Below are 22,894 nucleotides of genomic sequence, written 5' to 3'. Positions count from 1 at the left end.
TGCAAAACTAACTCTTGGAATGGATTCAGAATCATGAAAACCTCCTAGTTTGACATGTCACAACAAGCTACTTAAAGCATAATGAAATATGGAAAATGTTGCCATATATATGTTGCTTGGTGTGGTATACAAAAATGGCCATAACTTGTTTTCGCCATGTTTCCGTCAGAGCAGGCCTCTTTTTGTGTGGACCTTAACCAAATTAATAGAAAAAACACAAATAAAAAGTATGGCATGACATGACACAGGTCCTCTCACATTTTGGGTGACTGGGCTGGCTCCCCGGCTATAATTATTCAAGTAGTCTGACTGGCACGCGTGTGCGACTGTGCGTGCATGTCACTGTCACTCATGTTCAAGTATTTTGAACATGAGTAATGTAAATCGCTCTGGATTAAGAGCGTCTGCTAAATGCCTAAATTGTAAATTGTATTTTAGATTGTTCACAAAGGGTTTCAGAGAGGGAATGTTAATTCCATTGGCAGTCACTAGGTGTCAGTGTAGGCTGGTCCAAGCATGTTACTTGACGGAATTGCTCGACCTTGTGAACCGGATGTTGATAAGTTGTCATATCTTGGCAACTTCCAGCCGCTCCTCTTCTAGCGCTACCAGTATTAACCTAGAAGTTCACTTATCATTAACCCAACTATTCACGCATTCAGACGGGTAGAGATATATTATTTTGTTGTTAGTACCATTACATCTGCAGATTGACCGTCAGATGATGGAGAACATGTCTCAAGAAGTATATCAGTCCACGGCCATTAGAACCGCACTTAGCACGAGGTCAGTCATTGAATGTCTGTGGTCTGTCTACTGAATGTTCCCGCTGTAATAATTGTTAGATTATTCGATATACTTGTTTTTTATGACTTGTTCTACTATAATAACACTACAAGACGGGTGGATATCCGCTAAGCAACCTAAGTGATGAGGTTAACTTTGTAGGCCAACATCTACCATGTTTGCAGGTGCATGCATGCCATGAAAGAACAATTAATCTCTCCGCCTTAAACGGTGTCATCATTCCTTTGAGTGTAAATTAAATTGAAGACTCGTGGATAAATTATTAGCGTTGATTATCTTGATTCCTGGTCTGTGTACGTTAGAATGGTGGTAATCAAAAGGCTGGCCACTAGGGAAAGCTGGGCGCCTAAACAGAGTGGGCATCTGGAAAACGGTACAAAAAATCACAGATTTCCCCTAGAGTCCAGTCTGCCCACTCTTCCTGTAGCCACGGTAGATAGTAGATACTTCATTGGTCAGGGCTTACTATATTAGTATTCGTATTCTAATTTCATCCTCGTGGAAGCAATTGCTGTTCCTTATGGTCATTTAATATTATTTTCACGATCTTGATCTATACTCTATAAGTCTATAATAAGTGTTGAAGAGCATACCGGTAACATCATCAATCACTTCACCATTATTTACATTATATCTTGGTTTCAGTATGGATTTACACCACTAGCTATACAATGTTAATCTTCTATTTATCTATGTTTGGTCATAGCTTGAATACTCATCAACCCCAGAAGCCAAACCCTGCTAAAACGCCTATACAAATCCTGCATGAATATGGCACGAAAACTGGCAACCTTCCTGTGTATGTGATGGAGAAGGCTGAAGGGGAGGCTCACCAGCCCAGTTTCATCTTCAAAGTTACAATGGGAGAAGTTTGCTGCTCAGGTATTTAGTGTCTTGCCTTCTGACATTGTGTGGTTGGTAACTTGGCTGGTGTTAAATTGTCTTCTGCTATTGATATTTAGTATATATGCTGTTTTACTAGGGTGCATCTCATGCCAGGCATACAACTTGGCTAATTGAAACAACAAATGGTTCAAGTGGACGTGGACCTTTTTGAAGATAATAGTAGTAGGCTATCTAGTGGAGCATAATAACATAAACCTAATATGTGACAATAGAAAATGTCCCTGACATACATCATTTCCATTAGAAGTTGTCATTACAAGCGGTACATTTTATTTTTGAAAAGTTAACAGAACATGAAATTAAATAGTCACCCAAGCCTAAATACTTCTGGTGTTATTTCATTTCATATTTATTTATTTCATTTCAGTTATGGTTTTTACATACTTATATTCATTTTACATATATATTTTTTACATATTCCAAATCTGAAAAGAAAAGGAGCAGGAAGAAGATAAATCTTATTTATACCTGCCCCTCAACCTAATTTGCAGTGGATTCATTAGAATGTGGGTTTATTTTCCAGTGACAATTCTGGAGTATACTTGATTTGTTTTTAATCTGTATTGCAATTAGATGCATAATTGTCCCAAGAAATGTGTCTTGTGACCTTAAAAATTAAATAAGTCAACATTTTGCCTGATTGATATACCAGTAGCTTAAAGCCCATCACACACCGTCTGCGACCGTCTGCGGCGCGACGCGTTGCCCCGCGGCGCCGCCTGGAAAATAGAACTGGTTCTATCGGCGCGCCAGGCGACGCGGCGGACGGAGCCGGTGTGCGATAGGTTCATTGAAAATAATGGAGGCGGCTGTGTCCGCCGCGCGGCGGACGCAGCCGGTGTGTGGTGGGCTTTAGTTCCTATATTCATTGCTTTCCTGTTTACATCATTGGCAAGTACATTTTTGAGGCAACTTTAGCCTTAGTGTCCCTATTCTGGAGCCACATTAGCCAACATTCAACAAAAATAGCAGTTCTAGTGTAATATATCATGCACTAAATATATATTTGTTGTGTCTCAGGTCAAGGACCCAGTAAAAAAGCTGCTAAACATCAGGCTGCGGAGGCTGCCCTGAGCATTCTGCAGATAGATGTTGGAACAGCGTAAGTCAACTTGAATCATGTCTGATAAATCATTTTTAGTTGAACCTATGTGTGCAATTCACACGTAAAGGTACATTAGCTCTCCGCCGCACCACCGTCAGCAGTGGTAAGTGTTGGAAAGCGTCTGTTGCTGAAAATCTGCTGGTGAATGGGCGGTGTGGTGTGTACAGTGTCGAAGCTGACCGAGCAAGCTCGCTTGGTTTCCGACTGTCGAGTAGCAGTGGGCTGGTAGAGAGGTTGAAGGAGCTCTCTGGTTGGCTGCTAGGGGCCCATTCTAAAATGCGGTACATTTATTTTGTCTGAATACAGCGCATATCCTTGCATGGTATTACTGACTACAGCTGCATGTGTGCTCAAAATGCAGACACAGCGTGGGACTGCTTGCGCGTGAGGCTTGTCTCATTCAAACACCAGCTCTTAGTTGTCATATTTCTCAGAAACAAAACTAAGAGTTAGTTGAAGCAAAAGGATATGGCCGTGTGTGCATTGTGCTGCAGGCATGCAGTGTTTATTGTTTTAATTAACATTAAATATGAAAGATATGATGCACCAAAATTGTCTAAAGCCCATGGCCCCATGCCCTAAGTCCACCTGCATTGCAGTAGTTTCATTTTCAACATATACATGTTCATATGTTGTTGAAAAATACATCAAGCTATAGGCTATTTTAGCACGATGGTAACCGTGCCTGTGTCTCGACTCTTGGGTGCATTCAGCAACTTTGTTTTTTTACACCTTCCAACCAACTGATCTCCTGACTTAATTCGACTGCCAGTCGGTAGTAATCTGTAGTAGTCTGATTGGTGGAGAGCTACCTAAGACCTAATGCTCAACAGTAAATCATGATGTGCAGCTGTTGTATAAGTCATCACCGACTACTGTACATGTAATTACCAGCAGGAACCTTCACATAAAGAATGAGAGTAATGGTGTCCCAGCAGAGCCCAGTGACCAGCCCAACTCGGTGGGGATACTGCAGGTGCTTGAATCCTTGCCTTGACTGTGCTATTTATGCATGTGTGTTCTTGTATAAAATAAAAGAAGTAGGGGAATAATGTAATTCTTGATGTCAAAATCCTACTTGGAGCACGTTTGTACTGTCAATGGGACATTCATTCATAGAAATTCTATAAATGACAAAATCCAAAGCAGTGATAGCGTTTGTGTGTGTCCATTTTAACAGTGCTATAATGCATGCTTAGTAATTTAAAAACATAATGCATGGAAATGGCTGCTTATGACCCTGCTAAAGATCGTATCACCATTCATTGTAGGAGCTAGCATTGCAGAGGGCATGGCGACTTCCGGAGTACTCCGTTCTAATGGAAGCTGGCCCACCACACAAGAGGGAATTTACAGTTACATGTCGGATGGAATCCCTGTCAGAGACTGGTATGGATAAAGATTATTGTTTTACTTTTGCAGATGTTTAGTTATTCACAATTTAAAATGACTCAATCTGTTCAACTTATCTGTTTTCAACAGCTGTGGGAAATTCAAAAAAAGTCGCAAAAAGAGCAGCAGCAGACAAGATGGTGGCAAAGCTTCAAAGCTTGTCGGGATGTTCAGAAATCACATGGGTATGTCCAGTATTTCATGCATTTCAAGAGGTACCACTGACAACTGAAATGTTTTGTTTAAGGGCGAATTCCGGACAAGCTGTTTTTTGTACCTTTTTAGATGATGACACGTATCTATTGATCACTGGAAAAAATTAATAAAATAATAATTAAATTATATATACACACACACACACACACACACACACACACACTGCAGAGCATTCCATACGGATTTACCCTTTGTGCAGGTCAAACACTACCTCTACCTCAATTGCGCAAAAAATTATATTCTTTTGTTTACATCTTGTGGTAGATGATGTGGAAAATAAGTCCATGCAATGTTGTCGCTCTGTTGCTTCCTCATCGATCAGATCCGTTGTTGGCTCCAGTCTACCTTTCTTAACCGTTTCCGCTCCATTGCTGAAGCCCTTCGGCAATTGAAGCCTAATTTTGATACTGACGCTTAACGCCATTGGTGAAGCCCTTCGGCAATTGTGCTTTTATAGTGCATTCGATCGAGCGACCCATAATGCTGCTGCGTGGATTAGGTCCTAATTATTCAATAAATGCTAGCGCTAATTGGGTTAAAGGACCAGCGCCCTATATAAAAAAAATATTTTCCTGCCGGTAACGGTGGTTCATATACACATTATCAACAGAATTCAGTAAAAAATGGCTACCGCATAATTCTCTAATGTTTGTTGCATTTTAGACACCCAAGCCCAGTGTTCGATTTGAGAACTTGCGGAATTCCTCTGCTGAGAAGATATCATTACTGAGGAGAAGCCCGCTGAGCATTCCCAACACAGACTACATTCAGATGATGTCGGAGCTATCGAAAGAGCAGAGCTTTGAAGTGGCATACTTCAACATAGGTAAGTTATGGGCACATTATTATGCGAACATACATTCAAAACAAATATATACAGGGCTTAAAGGCATAGTGAAACGGAAATGGTGGACATTTTATTTTGAAGTTTCAGACGGCTTCAAGTTGAAACACGGCTAGGAAGTTTCTGAACCAATCAGAGCGTCGCATCCCTTCAGGTGATGGGACGGTAGCTAGGGACGGTAGCTATGCTATACGCAGCAGCATGGTGTGTGTTTGTTTACAAGTCAGCTAGATGGCCAGCTGTACCAGTTTACTGTTATGTGGCTTATTTCTACCCTATAATGTTTTCAGATACATATTTTAGCGTGATGATTAAGTTGAAACCGAGTAATACACTGTCTGGATGTTATCTTGAATGGGAATAAAAACGGAGGATTTCTGTAATCAATAGCCGCTGTGCTGCACGGATGCGCACATATGGGGAATTAAACGGGTGAGCTTCATTCTTATTGGCTTTTATCGATGTGGACCTCGACACGCCATCACGCAGCACGTTTTCAGGAAGTAATAAAAAAAATGTTTTATGGACTTTTGATATAAAAACACAAAAATATGATGACCACGGATATGGTCTAAAAGTGTGATTTCTTTTTTCATTTCACTACACCTTTAAAGATCTCCGTCCTTGGGATGGATTTCCATCCTCAGGATTTATAGGGACCATTTATGAGATCAGTGTAGATCCACAAAAGAATATGAATGGGGTTGGGGGGTATGTGTACAGTGTAGAGTTGGCCGACAGCACTTGCCTGCCGGGCAACCCGAAAGCAAACCTTGCCCTTCCCCTTACTTGACATGGGCAGTCTAGCAACATTCGTGTCAATCCTTATTGGCAGAATCTGCTTTGTTTGTGGTTTATGTACCAAATGAGTGGTTCTGAGACCCGTTTCACTGTGAGGAGACTATTATGGATCATCACTACTAATGCTCCGATCAATCGGCGTCCGATCACGCCTCTATCGGATCGGAGTTCTCAAAATAAATCAAAACGTCCGATCCGATACGCCCTGCTTAATGTCCTGATTGTCACGTATCCAACAAACTTTAAACTGAGCAGATAGGACCTCCCGTTCCAGAGATAACAGCCAAAACGTCTTAAATGTCTGTTTAATGTGGGCTAGTGGTGTTTTTTTTGCTGTGCTGTATCGATAGAGCAGCACCACCACCATGAAATATCTGGGTGACGCAGTGTTGACAAACGTGCATCAAAGCCCCCCTTGCAATGCACTCCCTTCCCAGACCCCTTGTTAGGCTGTTTTAAGTGGAGTAACAGCCTTCCATTTACATTTCACAAAAGCTTTGCTCGTATCGTACGTTCCAGTCCAAAAAAGCGCTTGAGAAACCTGTGCAATTCATCCATCCAGACCAAAAGCAGACCGCTGTTAATTTTGATCGCATTGTAAACAGCTGTGCCTCGTTATAGCCATTAGCCACGCACGTTTCTAACTTGCGGTCACAGTCGCGATACTTTTCAGTTGTGTGGTACTTTTATATGGATTTAACTGTAACAGAAAGTTCTATCCAGACTTTCCACCATCTCCCAGTCACGGAGCTGGGACTGACACACACAGAGACGAGTCGACGAGCAGCACATATCCAGACCAGCTAGAAGTTAGAAGCCAGAGGTTTTGCCAGTATAACTCTATGGCAGAAACAAGCCACCTAGGTCTATACAAAATAAGACAAAAAGAAGCAACACTGGTCGTTTCTGGCCAGTGTTGCCAAATCTGTTTATAAGCAATTTTGGGATTATTTTTGTAGATTGAAAAAATATTGGGAGTCCTTTGCTCTTGGCATGAAAATGTTTGAGAACCACTGCTCTAAAACAATACTAGACAAAGTTTGAGCCACAAACACATTGCTCTCTCTCTCTTCTCCTTTTGTATAAATTAAATAGGCCTATTCATGATTCTGCTTATAGAGAAGTAGCCTATGTTAGTTTGTTTTATGGAAACAGTTGTTTGTGTTGAATGTGCTAATTGCACAGAATTATTCAAAAGAAAGAAAATGGGCAAGCCATAAAATAATGCACATTGCACTTGTTTTTTCATACGTCATGTGGAAAAAAGGTAAATAGAAAAAAAGTAACATTAATGTTGTCATTTTATCAACCGGCCCCTGGCCCCTTGCCATTTTCATAATGTGGCCCACATGTTCAGCTATTTGAGTATCTCTGGTTTACTGTGTCAGAAAAGGACACCAAACTCGCAGTTTGCAAGGTGTGTGGTTTCACGACGCTGTGATCGGTATCGGCAATATCGGTATCGGCAGTTACTGCTTCCAGTGATCGGTGATCGGCCCCAAAAAACCTGATCGGAGCATCTCTATTCATCACTTTTATAATGAACAGTAACGGAGCAAGATATCTCGCCAATCTTTGGGCTTAATACTTCATGGCACAACCCCAACGTTCTACCAAGTGTCATTGTGCTTTTAATTGGTTAAAAATGAATGTCAGCCATTGTTGTATCTGTTGCACTGTAAAATGTGTGACTGTGCTTTTACAGATGAGCTGACAGTGAATGGCCAGTACCAGTGCCTGGCAGAGCTGTCCACCTCTCCTGTTACTGTGTGCCATGGCACAGGAATTTCCTGTAGCAATGCACACAACGATGCAGCACACAGTGCACTTCAGTATATCAAAATCATGGCTTCCATCAAATAAACCCACATGTCCTATAAGGAAGATCTGACACATTTTTCATTTGTCTCCCTATTATCATTTTATCATTTTGTTTGTACATTACGTTTATCAGACAGTAAAATTGTCAGTGTTCATTTAACACTGAGTGAGAGTGAATTTGATACTGTTAAATAAATATTGAGAATGTTACTGCGCGTAGGCAAATTATGAGGCCAGCACGTCAACCTGAGTTTTACAATATTTTAGCGTCTGCAAGGAGAGGAAACAAAACTTGAATTGACCAAAAATAAGCATTAGTTATCAGAATATATATTTTCTCCATCATACTTTTGTGTGCTATCATTATTAAATGTAGTTGTCTGTGAGTCACGTAGAGAAGTAAAAAAGAAAAAAGGGTGCTGCAGTAATGTAATATATGATTTACACTGTTCATTGCAGTGCCTAGGTGAAAAGGTTATGAATTATGTTTAGACCCATCTTAATATGTTGGTCAGCAATGAAGTTCTTTAGTTTTTGTGACTTTTGTGCTTGTCTTCTCTGATAAGATATTGTAGGTCAATTATTATTTTTAATTAAATATTTAAGTCAGTTTCTGCTTCATTTAAATGCAAGAGAAACTAATTTGGCAGAATCACATTGACTATACTGTAACTTAATCAGGATGTAATTATAGTTTTTATTCTGTTGATTCGGAGACATGCATTGTTATATTCTGTAAAGTTTATTTAGTAGTCTGATTTATGTAAATGAATAATATACCACATGATAGCACCACAACTTGTGTAACTAAACATATTTAGAGGAAATGTGACTGTAAGAATTAAATGTATACATAAAATGTTGACATGTCCATTGTCTATGACACCATGGCACATTGTAATGTCACTTCTAAGTCTAATATCCTAGTTTTCAGTATATATTTGAGGCTTCATGATTCTTGTGCAATGTGTTAAACTGTACATTAGAAAAATAATGTTGCCTGATATTTGAAAAGTTTAGCTTCTGAGCTTTCTGCCCTTTTTCATTCACAATGCATCTTGGAGTAATGGTAAAGTTTTTACCTGCCACTACAAAGCAGCTACTTTATAAGCCTCTGTCTGTCCAACATTTTCAAGCGCAAACCGAGCTGGTCAGATAGGGCTGTTTATGGCGAAGTATGTGCTTGTTTTTCTTTTAAATTCCCACGCGTGTTGTCTGTAGTTTTACTGACTGGACTGATTTCCGCTAATAACTCAATCAAGTCAGTATGGCATCTGTGATGTGAAGTTTTTGAGTTTTAACTTTGGTATGGCAGCTTTAGGTCACATTCATACCAGAGAGCTTTGCTGCGATTAAAACGAATTCTGCTGCGCATTTTCAGAAAGTGCACTTCGTTTGGCAGGTGTGAAGGCTCATTCGAATCGTAATGCGTATCAAAGAACCGCATTATACTCATAGAGTATTAAAAGGATAGAGACTAAACTAGCGCTCCGCCCCCTCCGCTATTCATGTCAGTGGAAGTTGCTCAGTGGCGTTTTGAAGCACCCGGAAGGCTGCCGGAAGTACCGTCTATTTCGCTGATTCAGCATTTCACTTCCGCATTTGGACACCAAATTTTGGTGTCCAAATGCGGAAGTGCACCCAGAGTGCACCTGGGCTTTACATTGGGCGCTCGGTTGCACGGGGTTTCCTCGTCAAGAATCCACGGGTCCGCCTACAGTCCTTCCTCTTACCACTAGGGCCCAGCGCTTCAACATTGGAGTGCATAGCTGGCCCCTTGATTATACTCTGAGCAAAAACGGGGGTTTCGCTTCGCTTCCAATCGCACTCGATTACGATTCGGTGCAGGTGTGAATGCAATCCGCAGTAAATACAGGAAATGAAGCAAACAATGTGGCGGGTGAGGAGCTGAACACAGTTGGAGACGGAGAAGGCATATTTATGCAGCGCAAAGATGTCCCGTTACCGTGGATAGACGTCGAATGAGGAGACTGAAGCCCTGATCGAAATGAGGACGAGTACATTAATCAATTGCTTAAGAAAACACATAAACACTGTATAATAGTATTATAGCCTACAGAATACTCTGTCTGTCTGTGCGTGCCATAAACATGGAGTGCTGTCACTGTGTGGGGACTAGTGGGGACTGGAACTTTCATCTCAATAAACGTGTAAACATTTTGCGCTGCTGTCTGTTATATCAGTGCGCTCAGCGCTGTGCCTCCATGCCCAAAAGAACAGCGTGTGGCTGCCTGCGTATAGTGAGAGAGCGAGAGAGAGGGGGGCGGGGGTCCAGTCCCATACGGCACATGCATGTTATCTTATGAGTATAATTTTATCACCATAGATTTCACTGTGTTGTAGGCTAGGTTCATGAATGGAACACATTAATAAAGGTCCCCCCTGCTGCGTTTACAATTGCTACGGATGACAGTGAAGGCAAACCGCAGCAAATTAAATATGCAAGAATCCCAAAATCTCCGCCCATACGCATGATGAGTCTACCGAAGTATTAGGTGAGAATGTGACCTTAGGCTACTTGTTTTCTCTAAAGCTAGATATTACTGCACCTGCACTCCTGTTTGACTGTCTCATCTCATTATTTGCTGTGTGCCTGTAGTGCTTAACGCAAACGGTATGTGTGATATATTTAATAAATGTACTGAACTGTCTGTGCTGTCTTTTAATTAGCCTCTGGCAGAGTAGTACTCTGTCTTATAGGAATATCTAAGAAGGTAGATTTGAAACTACAGATGCTGATGTACATATCCTCTTGAGCAGTGTTTTTTCCTGTCCTGTTCGATGCAGCATGCCCTCTTCTCAAAACAGTACAAAGTCTTAAATTTTATTGGCAATCTGACTCTTAAAAGAACATTAATTTCACATATTTGGGCCATTTCTTTTTATATTCAGAATTTAATTTAGGGAATCCCAATAACTTGAGACAAAAGTCAAACCGTCTGTCTCTAATAACCAATTTCCATTTAATCAATGTAATGCCTCCTTGATTAATGGAAGTATCCATTTCTATCATAAACATGATTTATGTGTTATTCAAAACGTATCATCACTAGTGGACATTCGGTCATTTAAATGATCAAGAAGAATCTGTTTAATTTACCTCTGAACATGAGAAACCTTTTTACTGTAATGTTCTTGCTTGCTCCTTCATCACACACTTCTGTATCTGCTCTCTCCTATCTAGGGGTGGCTCGTATGTATGGGCAAGGGGGGCTGAGCCCCCCCTATCTTATGGAGTAAAGATGAGAAATTATTATTAAAATGTTTTAGAATAGATACTTTTATATTCTGGTATAATCTAAAGCAGCAACAGCATCAAATAGATACAAGAAAAACACAAAATAGGTCAAAATGGGCTGATTTTTTACACCCCAAAATGCTTCCATTGGCTTTCATTGCGTTGAATGATTGACAGCTGCCAAGACACGCCTGCTTGGTTTACTTGCCATTGGGGCTAAAATCTCTCAGCCCCCGAGCCAATAGAGGGCTGTGCTCAGCCCTAATGCCCGCCTCAGACCGTGAGGTCATTGGCTATTGACCAATCACAGCACCTGCTCGTGTGTGGTTGTTTTATGATGTGAAACTGAAAGAATGGCGGGTGGATGGAAGTATTTTAAATGAAATAAGTTTATTATTTACTTTATAATCCGTTTTGTCCCGTGTCCGTGGAGGGGAAAATGAAGTTAAAAGACTGGGAGCATATCGTCCATTTTGGATCATATAACAAAAGGAAACGATACGAAGAAGAATACGTTTTGTGAGTTTGAAAGAAATTCTTGCTTGGGGCAGACAGCTGACCGGTGACCGCACACCGGACCCACAGAAAGGTAGAGTGGTCTGCTTCATTCATCTCACAAAGTTAAGAAACATAATCGCTGGTTTAATCACATTGAAAGTGGCTCGAGCACTCATTGAGTTGGGAAGAGAGAGAGAGGCTGTGTTAGTGTTGTTTCGGAGCCGTGTGCGTGCACACGAGCGTGCATGTGTGTGCCTTGCAAGTTGCTTGTTTCGAAACGGCACCGACGTGCGCGCGCGCAACGCGTGCGTGCATGTGTACTGTTATTATTAATGACAGTAGGCTGAGCAGCTATCTGTACATACAAATACAAACAATGTTCAGTGGAGTGTTTGTTGTGGGCATGCACTTCTGTTGTTGTGGAGCATTTGCTGTAACAAAGTATAGGCCTGTAGTAGTGTCATTGTTGTACTTTGATATCTGGAATAAGATGCTATTGCTGCAGGTTGAACTAGTTGGGTAGCATAGTGTAATAGATTTTCTGAGTAGCACTGCATGGGTACTGGGTTGTTGTGGAATGTGATGCTGATGCTGTTGTTGCTGTAGAGTAGAGACCAGTATTCTGTGAACATGCTGTAGTATAGGGTGAACAATGGATAGCATGTTTTTGTATTGAGTTGTACTGTAATTCTGCAAACTGTTCAATCAAACTGTTCAATCAATCAATCAGCATATACTATCGTATATTGGCCCCGTAGCATAAGATTTCTTAGGCAGCCCCTCCAACCAACATCACCTAGAGCCGCCACTTTAATTATTAAAGTATACTCACCTCTTGATGTGCATTCAATGCTGATGTGATGCTGTGTTGTGTTTAGTTCTGAATGTGTAATTGAGGGGGCCAAAAATGTGGGCTACTTAAATGAATTCCTCACCGGGCTCCTGAAAGAGGTGTTTCCAATGGTCAGTCCACATCTTCTGTCCATTGTCAAGGGCTCACTGTCCAGTACAGGTTATTTCCCTTTCCACATGCTATAGTTACCCTTCTGAATCCCAGTCCAGACCCTCTTGATCTAATACATTTAGACACTTGTCAAAAAGTTGAGAGCTGTTAACTGTTACTGCACCGTTATTTACGTTATTTATTTTTACCGTTTGGGGTAGCTCCAGATTAGGTACCTCTGATTAGGCTTATTGATTCTACACTATTGTTTTAATATGATACATATTGAACTGTGGATCATATAAAACAAATAAGACACACACATTTGAAGCTATACAGTAGTTAGCCTAATCAATCTCAGTTGAGTTTTTACAGTTTTATTAGAACAAGCACTATGTAGCAGCAGTGTACAGTGTTCATGGAAATATCCTATATGTACTTTCAAATTGCACTTTTAGGTACCATTTGGAAATGGATTGTAAGAACACAACTGACACAGTGAGTAGTGATGTGTGTAAGTTTGGAAACACAAATAAGGTCCAATTGAGGAAAAACGAAAACCTTATGTAAGGCATTTGCAACATTCATTGGCAGGCTATGTCATTTAAACATGCAAGTATGAGAACTGATGAACTTCTCTAGGAGAGTTATGAGGTGTCTGACCTATTGGAACATGAAAGCAACATGAAATCTCATGTATTTTCTTTTTTCCTCTATGGAACAAAGTTCAGAGTCTGAATCTACAACACCACAGACTTAACAAAGCAAGACCCTATCTGACAGAAATCTGAGTAAATTGATAAAGAAAAGCTCAAATAAATTACAAATTCCTGTACTCTATCCACTGAAGTAGGGGGGAAACCGGAATATGCTATTGTAATAGTGACTCATCTTGTAAATTATTGTATTTACAGTGATCACCAATGATGGCATTGGTTACAGAGTCGAACAGAAGAATGAGGATCAACTTAAGTACTCATATTACAGTCAATTACACATAGTACAGTCAAGGAAAAAAAAACCTTCCTTGTCTTACCCACATTTCCCTTACAAGCACTTAAGTGACCATGCATTTTATTATTGAATCCCTCATTTACTGTCTGAATCCTGTAATATGTATGTACTAGTGTCTACTGTATGCAGTAGTATGTATTTTGTACACAGGAATAATCGTTTGAGTTGTGCTTAATTTACACTCCATAATTATGACGAAGTCTAAATCAGGCTTTAGTAGACTGTGATGGTTGACCTTCTTGGCATTGTGGGGGTTTCTTTGTACTGTATGTGAGGCATGAATAAATGCTTTTAAGGCACGGCAAGTGGACTTGATGCTGACAAGTTGTAGCACTGTGATCCAAAGAAATAGACTCCACTGAATGACAAAAACAAGTCTATGGATGGAAAAGCATTTCTATCTTTTTGGTCTGTAATCTATGGTACTACTTTAACAGTGCACACAAGATGAATTTTGCTTCACATAGTTTTTGTTCAACATATTTTTCATTGTTCACGCATAAAACTATGTTCCATTTTTGCCATAGCAAGTCATAATCCCACAGTCCTGGACAAAATTGGACACTAACTCCAATACACTCCAGATGCACAAAGTACTGTATATTATGTTCATTATTGATTAATGAATTTGCTTGTTTTGGGGTGATTTCTATCACTGGACCCCACTGTGTCTTTCCTTATCTTGTGACACAAAGTGGTTGATTAAAGCTGATAAGCTTTGTAATTAATCCACTCTGTTTTTTTTTTAAATAACAGCAACCCATATCACAACAGTAAACTCTGGGAAATTATAAACACATTAAAAATATAAAAATATCATATTTCTACACTTTTCTTTGCACACACAAAACAATCTTGCCTTTGGCTTGAATTTCTACATAATGATTTGGGGAAACATTAAAAGCATGTTTTTAAGTAGGCCTACCACAACTTTCCACAAATAGCTGAAACTCCTTGTGCCTTTTGAATCATGTGCTGTCTTCACCGCAAAAGCAATGTATTTTCTTGGATGCCGTTGTAAGCTTCTCCATAGTTGGCCAGACAGTTATATAAGATAGCAGACAGTTTACCCACACTGCAGTCATGTGGACTAAATAAAGGATATTTGATCTCTCACTACTGTACAAGGAAAATGGGTCTGCTTCACTCCTGTTTCACTACAGCTAATGTTTCACAGAGTAGATCTTCCAGTGTCATGAAATGCTGTATTTACAGTCAAGCTAGTTTTCTGTGTCACGTGAGTTCTATAGGAGTACAGACTGGCCGGCCGACTATATATGGACTGAATTAATGTGACGTGGAGGAGCTAAACTGCGTTAAACAGGTGTCATGTGTACTTAAAATTAGACTTTGGGAGCTGGATAGGGCACAGGGCTAACGATGCTTCATGAGGCAGTCTGGGGAGAACAGTTCCTATATTTACACCAGAGGGGTGAAATTCCATGATGGGGAGACACTGGCTTTCAAGTGGTCTTGCCACAATTAATGTCATTACTACTGTAATATAGTATATGTCTTGACACAATATGTGTGTAGGGGTAGCACAATACCAACCAAAGTGATGGTTTTGAGGCCAGCATCGGGGGATTGGGGAACACTGCTTATGTAATCATTATTACCATTACCATGTGGTACAAATCCTGGCCATACCAATGTCTGTTATTTTATGTCCGTTCCTAAGATATTACTGATTATGTCATTTTGACTTTGATCCTGAAATCGTTTCAATACAATCCAGCCATTTGAGTTATTTTGCTAACAGACAGACAGAGAGACAAATGAACAGCACTAATCACCCCGTCATGCATTGTTGCGGGCAGGGTAATGGCCATAATGTCCTACAGTACAGTACTTCCTTCCAAAGTAAACTAATGGCTGGTCTTTGGAATTTAATCGTAAAATAATTATAATTATTAATAAAATAATAAATAATTATAGTTATCAGTAATACCAATCAAAATTAATTACACTAATATGTATTTTTTCCCCAGGAGAGAATACTGTTGTGATAAAACCGATTCAACAATAGTAAAAGGCATTAATAAATCAAATTTGCCAAAACTACAATACCCTTTCGGGTTAAGTCTACAAGTCTAAGATATTTTACAAAAATATCTCATTTTTTTTCTACAACAAATAAAGTTGATATAGTAACTATGGCATATGCCGATGAAAAGCTGCGCACTAATCATGCATGATACATACAGTAGGTCATCAAAAAGTCAAATTCATAGACTAATCTAAACCAAACCACTTTCCTGAATGACTTGTACTGAAAACCTTTCAAATGTGTGACGTGGCTAGGCGACTTTATTAAGGCAAGGACATACTGAGAAGTCAAAACGGCTTAGGATAGATCTACGTGAGATTGGTAAGATTGTTGCCTGGTCAAACCAGCTTCTGCAAGCACAATGAAGGTGATCCTAGAGGATGCCCCAATGGAGCGATGACCGCTGTGCCACCATGGTTCATTCGGGTCATCTCTCAGTTCTGTAGTCGCTTATGTCCATGCACACACGTCTTTGTCATTAACATGTTTTCTCATAACACCTTATTGTGCATAGGTAACAGCTGTCTTTTCTACGATGATGATGGGGATGATGATGATATGGAGTACGTAGCAGTCAAAGTGCTACCACAGGGTTATCGTTTGTTCCATATTGATGAAGCCTGGGTTTTTACGAAGCTCCCAGTACGTGTTGTTGGAGAACCACCTCTCCCTCTGATTGGCATCGACCACTTTCCTGTGATAAAAGAAACAGAAAATGGGTTTTCAGAAACGTGGTTAATAACTAATAAAACTGTGAGATATGGTTGCTTGTATTTCCCTGCTATGGCAGTAGTTCTCTCAAAGTGGGATCCAGGGACTCTCACAGGACCCTTAGTTTACAAGTCTGTAAGTCAGTATATAAACTTAACTAAGTGGACCCGTTTTGTTCCGTATGTATACTGTCAGAGTTAAAGGGGGGTCTGACACTGCCTGCCCTAAGGAAAATCGGTGGTCTTATCCAGTGTGGGAAACCGCAGGTGGTCATTACTTGAAGAAGCGGGGCTGGTGTTTGATGTTGTTCTCCTCGTTCCCCTTCCTCCTGGCCCGCTGTAGATCCTCAATACGCTGCTTCTCCGATGATGCCATCTCCAAGTTCCCCTCCTCCAGATACCTGTATGACCAAGAGCGTATTAGTGAGTGCTTATCAGCTCATCTGTAAATAAATGACAAACATTACATCTTTAACCCATTCTGGACGGGAACCCCTTTTGGTTATGTTATACTTTAGCTGTTGAAAAATAGAACATCTACGAGCTTGTATTATATTGTATCAACTATTGTATTGTATTTTCAGATGGGGGTCAGCGGCCAAATACATATATTTTTGGGGGTCCTTGACATGAAATGTTGGAGAACGACTGACAGAAACATTGGTTTTTCAGAAAACTGTCATGATTTAGAAGACATTTTTAGAATCAAGCTCCAGTTTATCTATTGGCTTAAATATGAATCTTATCAGCCATAATAACCAGGATTAACAGCGTAATGTCATTTCAATTGTACTGCAGTTGTCAGTTGTCACCAGATCACTGCCAATTCCAATTTCTGTCAGCAGATGGCAGCAATATACGGCCTCAACCCATCGTGATTGCTTTACACAAATTCCCACCCTCCCCATTGGCTTTTATTGTTAGTTATTGTGAGTTTATTGATAATATACAGTATAGGGATGCACCGAAAGGGAAATTCTTGGCTAATACCGAATATAGGAAACAGTTAGCCGAATATCCGAATATGATTAATATTATCTATATTTTTTCCTACGATTGCTGTCATGGCCGTAGTTAACTGATTTATGGCAAAATAAATGGTTATGGCAAAACTTAACTTAAATAAGAATCACTATTTTGGGCCCATAAAACATTTATTCAGCTCTTTTGAATGCATTAATTGCATACACTATTCTGCGATACATTTTCTGCCTATTCGGGCCGAAACCGAATAGGCCGAAAATGCATTTTTAGCCATTTTATGCGGCCGAATATTTTCTGCGGACGAATATTCGGTGCATCACTAATACAGTATATAGACAGGAAATGGGGAGAGAGACAAGGAGTGGCACGCAGCAAAGGTCATCAGGATTGGGAGTTGGACTCACAACACGCTGTCAGGCTGCATTGGAGCCTAAGTGTCCGGCTCGGGCCAAGTTTGTACCTTTGATCGGGTCGGAATCGGGCATCTGTAGGCGGCAGTGCATCTTTCATCTCGGGACAAAGCTCATTGAGCTCAACGGCAAACCTGGTGAAGCCGTAGTACATTTCATAGTCTGTAGGCATGGACCCTGACAAAGGAACGGAAGAACAAGAAAATAAATGATGGCTGTATCACATACATTCCTCATATTTATCCTCTTGACAGATGGTCTTTTTTGTCTCCACTAGGCCGAAGGCATGGGGAGAGAGTATGTTTTGCACTCCGTCTGTCCGTGTGTGTGTGTGTGTGTCCGTCCTTCTGTCCGTCCGTTACCAGCTAATCTCCGACACCGTTAATATATTAGCGCCCCTCACTTCACACGGGTGTGATTGTTTACCTATAATAACTGCACCGATCTGCGACTGCGTGAAACGTTGATGCACACTCCCTAGAGGCCAAGGACAAACCTTTGACCTGCATTTTTAACATCTGACTTTTATAGCGCCACCAGGAGGCCGACTTTTGTAAAACACATTTCTTTTATATTACTCCTCCAGATTCTGTCCAAAAAATTCGCAAATCGTTACACAGTATCTCTATAGTCATGTGCTCAAGACGGGTCTGTCCGATATTTCATGTTCCATTCTAATTGGCTATAATTGGCTTTCAAAGTTTGCAAGATTGGCCCGTTTTGAACAAAAAGCCTTTCTTACTAGGCTGAGGAATATATCCCACCCTTTTCACATAGGCCTGTTATTGTTATAGTGCCACAAACATGATTTTTGGAACAAAATGCCTCAAATCATCAAATTGCCATCAAAGGCACCCTTTTCGCATTGGCCTATTATAGCGCCACCAGGAGGCCACAACCTGACCTGGCTTGTTTCTTTTTTTTTATTTATTATTATTATTTTTTACCTTGAATGCAAGTATTTCATATGCCTACATGTAGGCTATATCATATGAGAAAAGTTATTGGATGTACAGTATGCTCTTATGTAAAGCCCAAATCTCATCCAGCTGTAGCAGGGGTAAATGGTATGCACCAGCAAAACAGCATGGCCTGCAGATACAGAAGGGTGGTGTGTGTGTGTGTGTGTGTGTGTGTGTGTGTGTGTGTGTGTGTGTGTGTGTGTGTGTGTGTGTGTGTGTGTGTGTCATAGTATTCCATCTGTATTCCATATCTCTGCTGTCGGGAAGAATCCACCAACTCCAAAATGTTCATTTTTCAGGAAATGAAAAATATGTAATTTCAGGGCATGAAGAAAACCTTATATTTTTAAAACAAAGCAATACTGCCAGTGCCTCATCAAAGTTCGTGTTGTGACTTAATACATTGTCAATGACTTGCATGAGACGGGGAGGTGTGGTGGAGGTAGCTGCTTTAGCAGACAGTTTGAGGTTACAATGGAGTTAAGAAGTTTTGTCCGAAGCACTCTTTTCCACGTTTTATTGGTTCAATATTTTTTTAACCAACACACAGACGTAAAGGGTTTTCAATAGCACTATCTAAAACCTCAAAAATGGAGTTAGGTGGTTTCCTCCCGACAGCAACGATATTATGTTTATCCGCTCATTTATTCAGGTGTTTCCTTTCATTTGTCACCAATCTGTATTAAGTGTGACTCTGAATAAGAAGCTAATGCTTACCTGGTCTCCAGACGCACTTAGCAGAAGGCTGGACACCACAGTAAAGGCCCTCGTGCCATTTACCAAAAAGCCTATGGACAACTTTACCCTCTTGATCCATGACAAACCCTTGAAGCTCATTCACATTAGAACTCCAGTAGTTTCCCTAAAAGAGACAACCACTGACATCTTTAGGAATTGCCATTAATAATTTATCCATTACATTAAAGGGTCAATGTCATAAAAAGACAAGTGCGTAAATGATGGTAGCTACGGTACATGAGGCCACATGACACGTGAATAGAGGTTATGGTTTCAGCTGATACTTAATGCCGTGACATGAGAGTTTGATACCTTGACAAATGTGAGTTTACAGAGGCAGACGCTCCCCTTGGTGTTTCTAATGGTGATCTCGCCGTAATGCTCAATCCACCGTCTCCCACTGAGGATGTTGTGGACACAGGTGGTGACTTTGTTCCATTCATAGTGATCCCCATAGCTACAGAAACACAAAGACAGTATCAGTTAATCAGCTCTGAATTGTTGTTCCCATAACATTAAGTATAGTTGATGGGTGGGGTTTAAAAGAATATTTTTAAATCGCATAAAATACAATATTCACAACCACTGTCCTACATAATTTCATTGCATATTCAGCAGTTACCAAAACACCAGGGAGTCTCCAGAAAAACAGAGAAAAATCACTTTATCCCATCCCCTGTGTTACATTCCCTGTGTTTAGACAAAAAAAGGCTGAGCCATAAGCTGTACTATTTTTGAAAATCTTTGAAATACTATGGAAAGATTTGGAATAATTTAGCCCTTTTCTTTATATATCATCTCTTATCAGGATTCCTGGCACAAATTATTTTCAGATGAGGGAACATATGCATATGAGGGAACATTATGCATATGAGGGTTTGAGATTCAAGAAGACAGCGTATCAGCAGCATTTGGCAGGGTTGCCAAGTCTCCTTGTTTCCCGCCAAAGTTCTTTTTTTTCCCCAGAGTTGCGGTTTTTTCCCCTGAGTTGCGGGTTGCAGTGTTTTGGGCTTGTTTTAAAAATTCGGTGGCTTGTTTTGAATATCAAACAAGCCAACATTTCTTTGATGTATATACTATGAATACCCATAGGTTTGGGTATGAATCACATTGAGTGACAGAATCGGTTTGGTGTCTCAACTATGTGTGGAATAGTATAATAAATGACCAAAACATTCATAACATTCATACATATAATTTATAATGATAAATGCATCAAATATTTAGTTATTAGTATTATATGGCGATATTATTGGGTTTATTTTGGCTTGGGGTTTTTTTTTTTTTTTAACATACGGTAATTATGTTTATTCATTTTCTTTACAGTACAAAGAAGTATTTTCAACAATTGACATATATTTTTTACAAGAATTGGCAACACTAGTTCAAGGACATTTGGACGGAGCGTGAGGCTGTTAATGGATTCAGTGGTCATCCGTCTCTCTAACCTCCGAGTAACTCGGAGGAACACGATAGTTAACACCTGATCCCTGTGAAGCCATCCGAATGCTAATACCTCAGTTATAATGGACAGTGTGACCTTTGAGATATTATCTACTTTCACCCTGGTGATCCTGCCCCCCACATTTAAAATAAAAAAGTGATGCGTTGTGAGCTTGTAGATTGGCAAAACATGGGCAGACAATTACCTGGGCAACATAACGTTGACTGTCCCAATCGGTACAATCTCCATTGATTTACCCCAGAATTTGTTTCTCCACCTAATATCTGAGGGGGGGAAAAATAATAATAATATTTAAACTTTATTTATATAGCACCTTTCAAATTTGCATTACAAAGTGCTTTACAACAACAAACTGAAAAATATACAGCAAAGACATTTCAATAGAAAACAAAAGCAGGAAATATATGTATACTAAAATATTAGATTGGCAGTGAAAGCTAATCTATAAAAGTGTGTTTTTAAAAGGGATTTAAAAGAGGACACTGATTCAGCGCGCTTGATATGTAAGGGCAGTGTGTTCCAAAGTTTTGGCGCTAGGGTGCTGAAAATGTATTCAATGTAACATTTCCATCATATTTTTAAAAAAAAAGATTTTGCACGAGGACAAGAAACATGTCCTACATGTGTGAATTGTAAGCTAGATACAAAGTAGGCCAACAGGAATCTCTTTTGATGGGCTGCCAAGCCAGTTGTCCAAAAATAAACACCATAATGAGGGAGGGAGGCAGGCGTCCTACCTTGCCAGAAGGTGAAATTCTTGGAGTCACAGTGGCACGCTGAAATGGGTGGGTGGTGGCTCACCTTAGAGAGAAGATTAAATAATCACAGTCTGACATCTGCTGTTACAGTACATGTGTGAGACAACCTGCCGTCATGGAACCCTGTTCTGTTTCTCTTCAGTTCTTTAATACTTTGATACACTGTGCAGTTTAGCTAATATATAAGGGAGTAACGGAAAAGGTCATATTATTACTTTGACCAGTAATGAGTAATTTAACTGACTAGAATGTTTTGAGTACCAATATTAGTTATTTTTCTCCAAAAGTAACTAGTTACAATTTTCTCACGCCTGTTACTTAACTTACAGCTTGTTGGGAGGATTTACAGTACAGTTGGTGTTTCCAGCCTTCCTTTGAAAGCATTGAAAACATAGGCTACACTGCGCGTTAAGGGGAAAAAAAGTGGAAAGTGGCCACATCCCCCAGACAACACAGTGAGGACTCAAGTCATTTACCTGCAGAGTTACAGTGTCCCTCACCTTATTTGAAAGTCTATACAGTGGATCTGTTGCACACACACATACATGCATTCACACTAAGCACTCACCCATTGACCACTGCAGCAGGCGCACACACAGTCAGTCACACACACACACACACACACACACACACACACACACACACCGCACTGCTCAGTTCACGCAGATGTGATTTTTTTGGTTTGTTTGCTTGTTTTCAATAATGAGCCTAACATTGATGTACAATATTGTCGCTGTCGGGCAGAAACCTGATCGATGAAATCTCCATATTTCATCTTTTTATGTCTTTTCAATAACGAATGTCCTACTGTATATGTTAGGGTTAGAGATTTGAACACTTGAACATTTTTGAAAATTCTCACCTGTAACTAAATAATAACTAGATAGGATCCACAATGTTATGTATACTGGCATTAAAAAAAAACCTTTTCAGCCCCGGCCTATTCTCACAGAGACCAAGAGGAAGACAGCCTATGTGGCTAAAACTATTGTGTAATGGACACTGCGGGTTAATAGGCCTTCAACAGGATAAACTCACCTGTTCAGCGAAAAAACAAAGGCCCTTATCTTCCCGGATGCATTCATACGTCTCTCCGAGTAAAGGGTTGAAGGGTTTGCTTCCTGCTCTGTAGTAAGTGGATGAGTAGCCTGAGACAGCGAAAGCAGCGACTATGACCTGTCAAAGGGACAAAAGGAGACAATCAACAAACC

At 40.1% G+C, this 22,894-nt stretch overlaps 3 protein-coding genes across 10 annotated transcripts in view; 2 read left to right on the top strand and 1 right to left on the bottom strand.

The window, feature by feature from the left end:
• The first annotated feature begins 435 nt into the window (after window positions 1–435).
• On the top strand, window positions 436–10,564 carry prkra (protein kinase, interferon-inducible double stranded RNA dependent activator). Of its 3 annotated transcripts, none has more exons than XR_013965473.1 (9): window positions 436–786; window positions 1,514–1,689; window positions 2,734–2,815; window positions 3,713–3,794; window positions 4,090–4,207; window positions 4,301–4,395; window positions 5,090–5,252; window positions 7,777–9,213; window positions 10,427–10,564. XR_013965473.1 is itself a non-coding variant. In XM_080784961.1 (8 exons), the coding sequence occupies exons 1-8, from the start codon at window positions 722–724 to the stop codon at window positions 7,932–7,934; spliced, it is 939 nt and encodes a 312-aa protein (XP_080641087.1). In that variant the 5' UTR covers window positions 436–721; the 3' UTR covers window positions 7,935–10,564. The 3 variants fall into 3 exon arrangements, 1 of the variants encoding a protein (XP_080641087.1); XR_013965474.1 differs by having other exon boundaries at window positions 437–786; window positions 3,716–3,794; XM_080784961.1 differs by having other exon boundaries at window positions 7,777–10,564.
• A 1,118-nt stretch (window positions 10,565–11,682) lies between these two features.
• pde11a (phosphodiesterase 11a) overlaps window positions 11,683–22,894 on the top strand; it is a 101,932-nt gene continuing 90,720 nt past the window's right edge. The window contains exon 1 of the mRNA XM_080785734.1: window positions 11,683–11,740. The gene's annotated coding sequence lies outside the window, so the exon portion shown is untranslated. The remainder of the gene's footprint in view (window positions 11,741–22,894) is intronic.
• osbpl6 (oxysterol binding protein-like 6) overlaps window positions 12,978–22,894 on the bottom strand; it is a 42,566-nt gene continuing 32,649 nt past the window's right edge. For all 6 annotated transcript variants that reach the window (XM_080785457.1, XM_080785461.1, XM_080785458.1 and 3 more), the window contains 8 exons: window positions 22,722–22,859; window positions 21,663–21,726; window positions 21,110–21,188; window positions 19,773–19,917; window positions 19,440–19,584; window positions 17,811–17,937; window positions 16,645–16,767; window positions 12,978–16,350 (listed from right to left, as the gene is read on the bottom strand). In XM_080785457.1, coding sequence (XP_080641583.1) covers window positions 16,239–16,350; window positions 16,645–16,767; window positions 17,811–17,937; window positions 19,440–19,584; window positions 19,773–19,917; window positions 21,110–21,188; window positions 21,663–21,726; window positions 22,722–22,859 — 933 coding nt within the window. In that variant the 3' untranslated portion in view covers window positions 12,978–16,238. The remainder of the gene's footprint in view (window positions 16,351–16,644; window positions 16,768–17,810; window positions 17,938–19,439; window positions 19,585–19,772; window positions 19,918–21,109; window positions 21,189–21,662; window positions 21,727–22,721; window positions 22,860–22,894) is intronic.

Source organism: Protomyctophum bolini (genome assembly GCF_963924005.1).
Source record: "Protomyctophum bolini genome assembly, chromosome: 16".
Classification (NCBI taxonomy): domain Eukaryota; kingdom Metazoa; phylum Chordata; class Actinopteri; order Myctophiformes; family Myctophidae; genus Protomyctophum; species Protomyctophum bolini.
The sequence above is the reverse complement of the archived record's forward strand: the minus strand, read 5'-3'. Positions and strand labels throughout refer to the sequence as shown.

Coding starts and splice junctions, on each gene's coding strand:
- prkra (XM_080784961.1), top strand. CDS start 722: ATGATGGAGAACATGTCTCAAGAAGTATATCAGTCCACGGCCATTAGA. Junction 2,816..3,712: donor CAGATAGATGTTGGAACAGC/GTAAGTCAACTT, acceptor TGTAATTACCAG/CAGGAACCTTCACATAAAGA. Junction 4,208..4,300: donor GGAATCCCTGTCAGAGACTG/GTATGGATAAAG, acceptor TGTTTTCAACAG/CTGTGGGAAATTCAAAAAAA.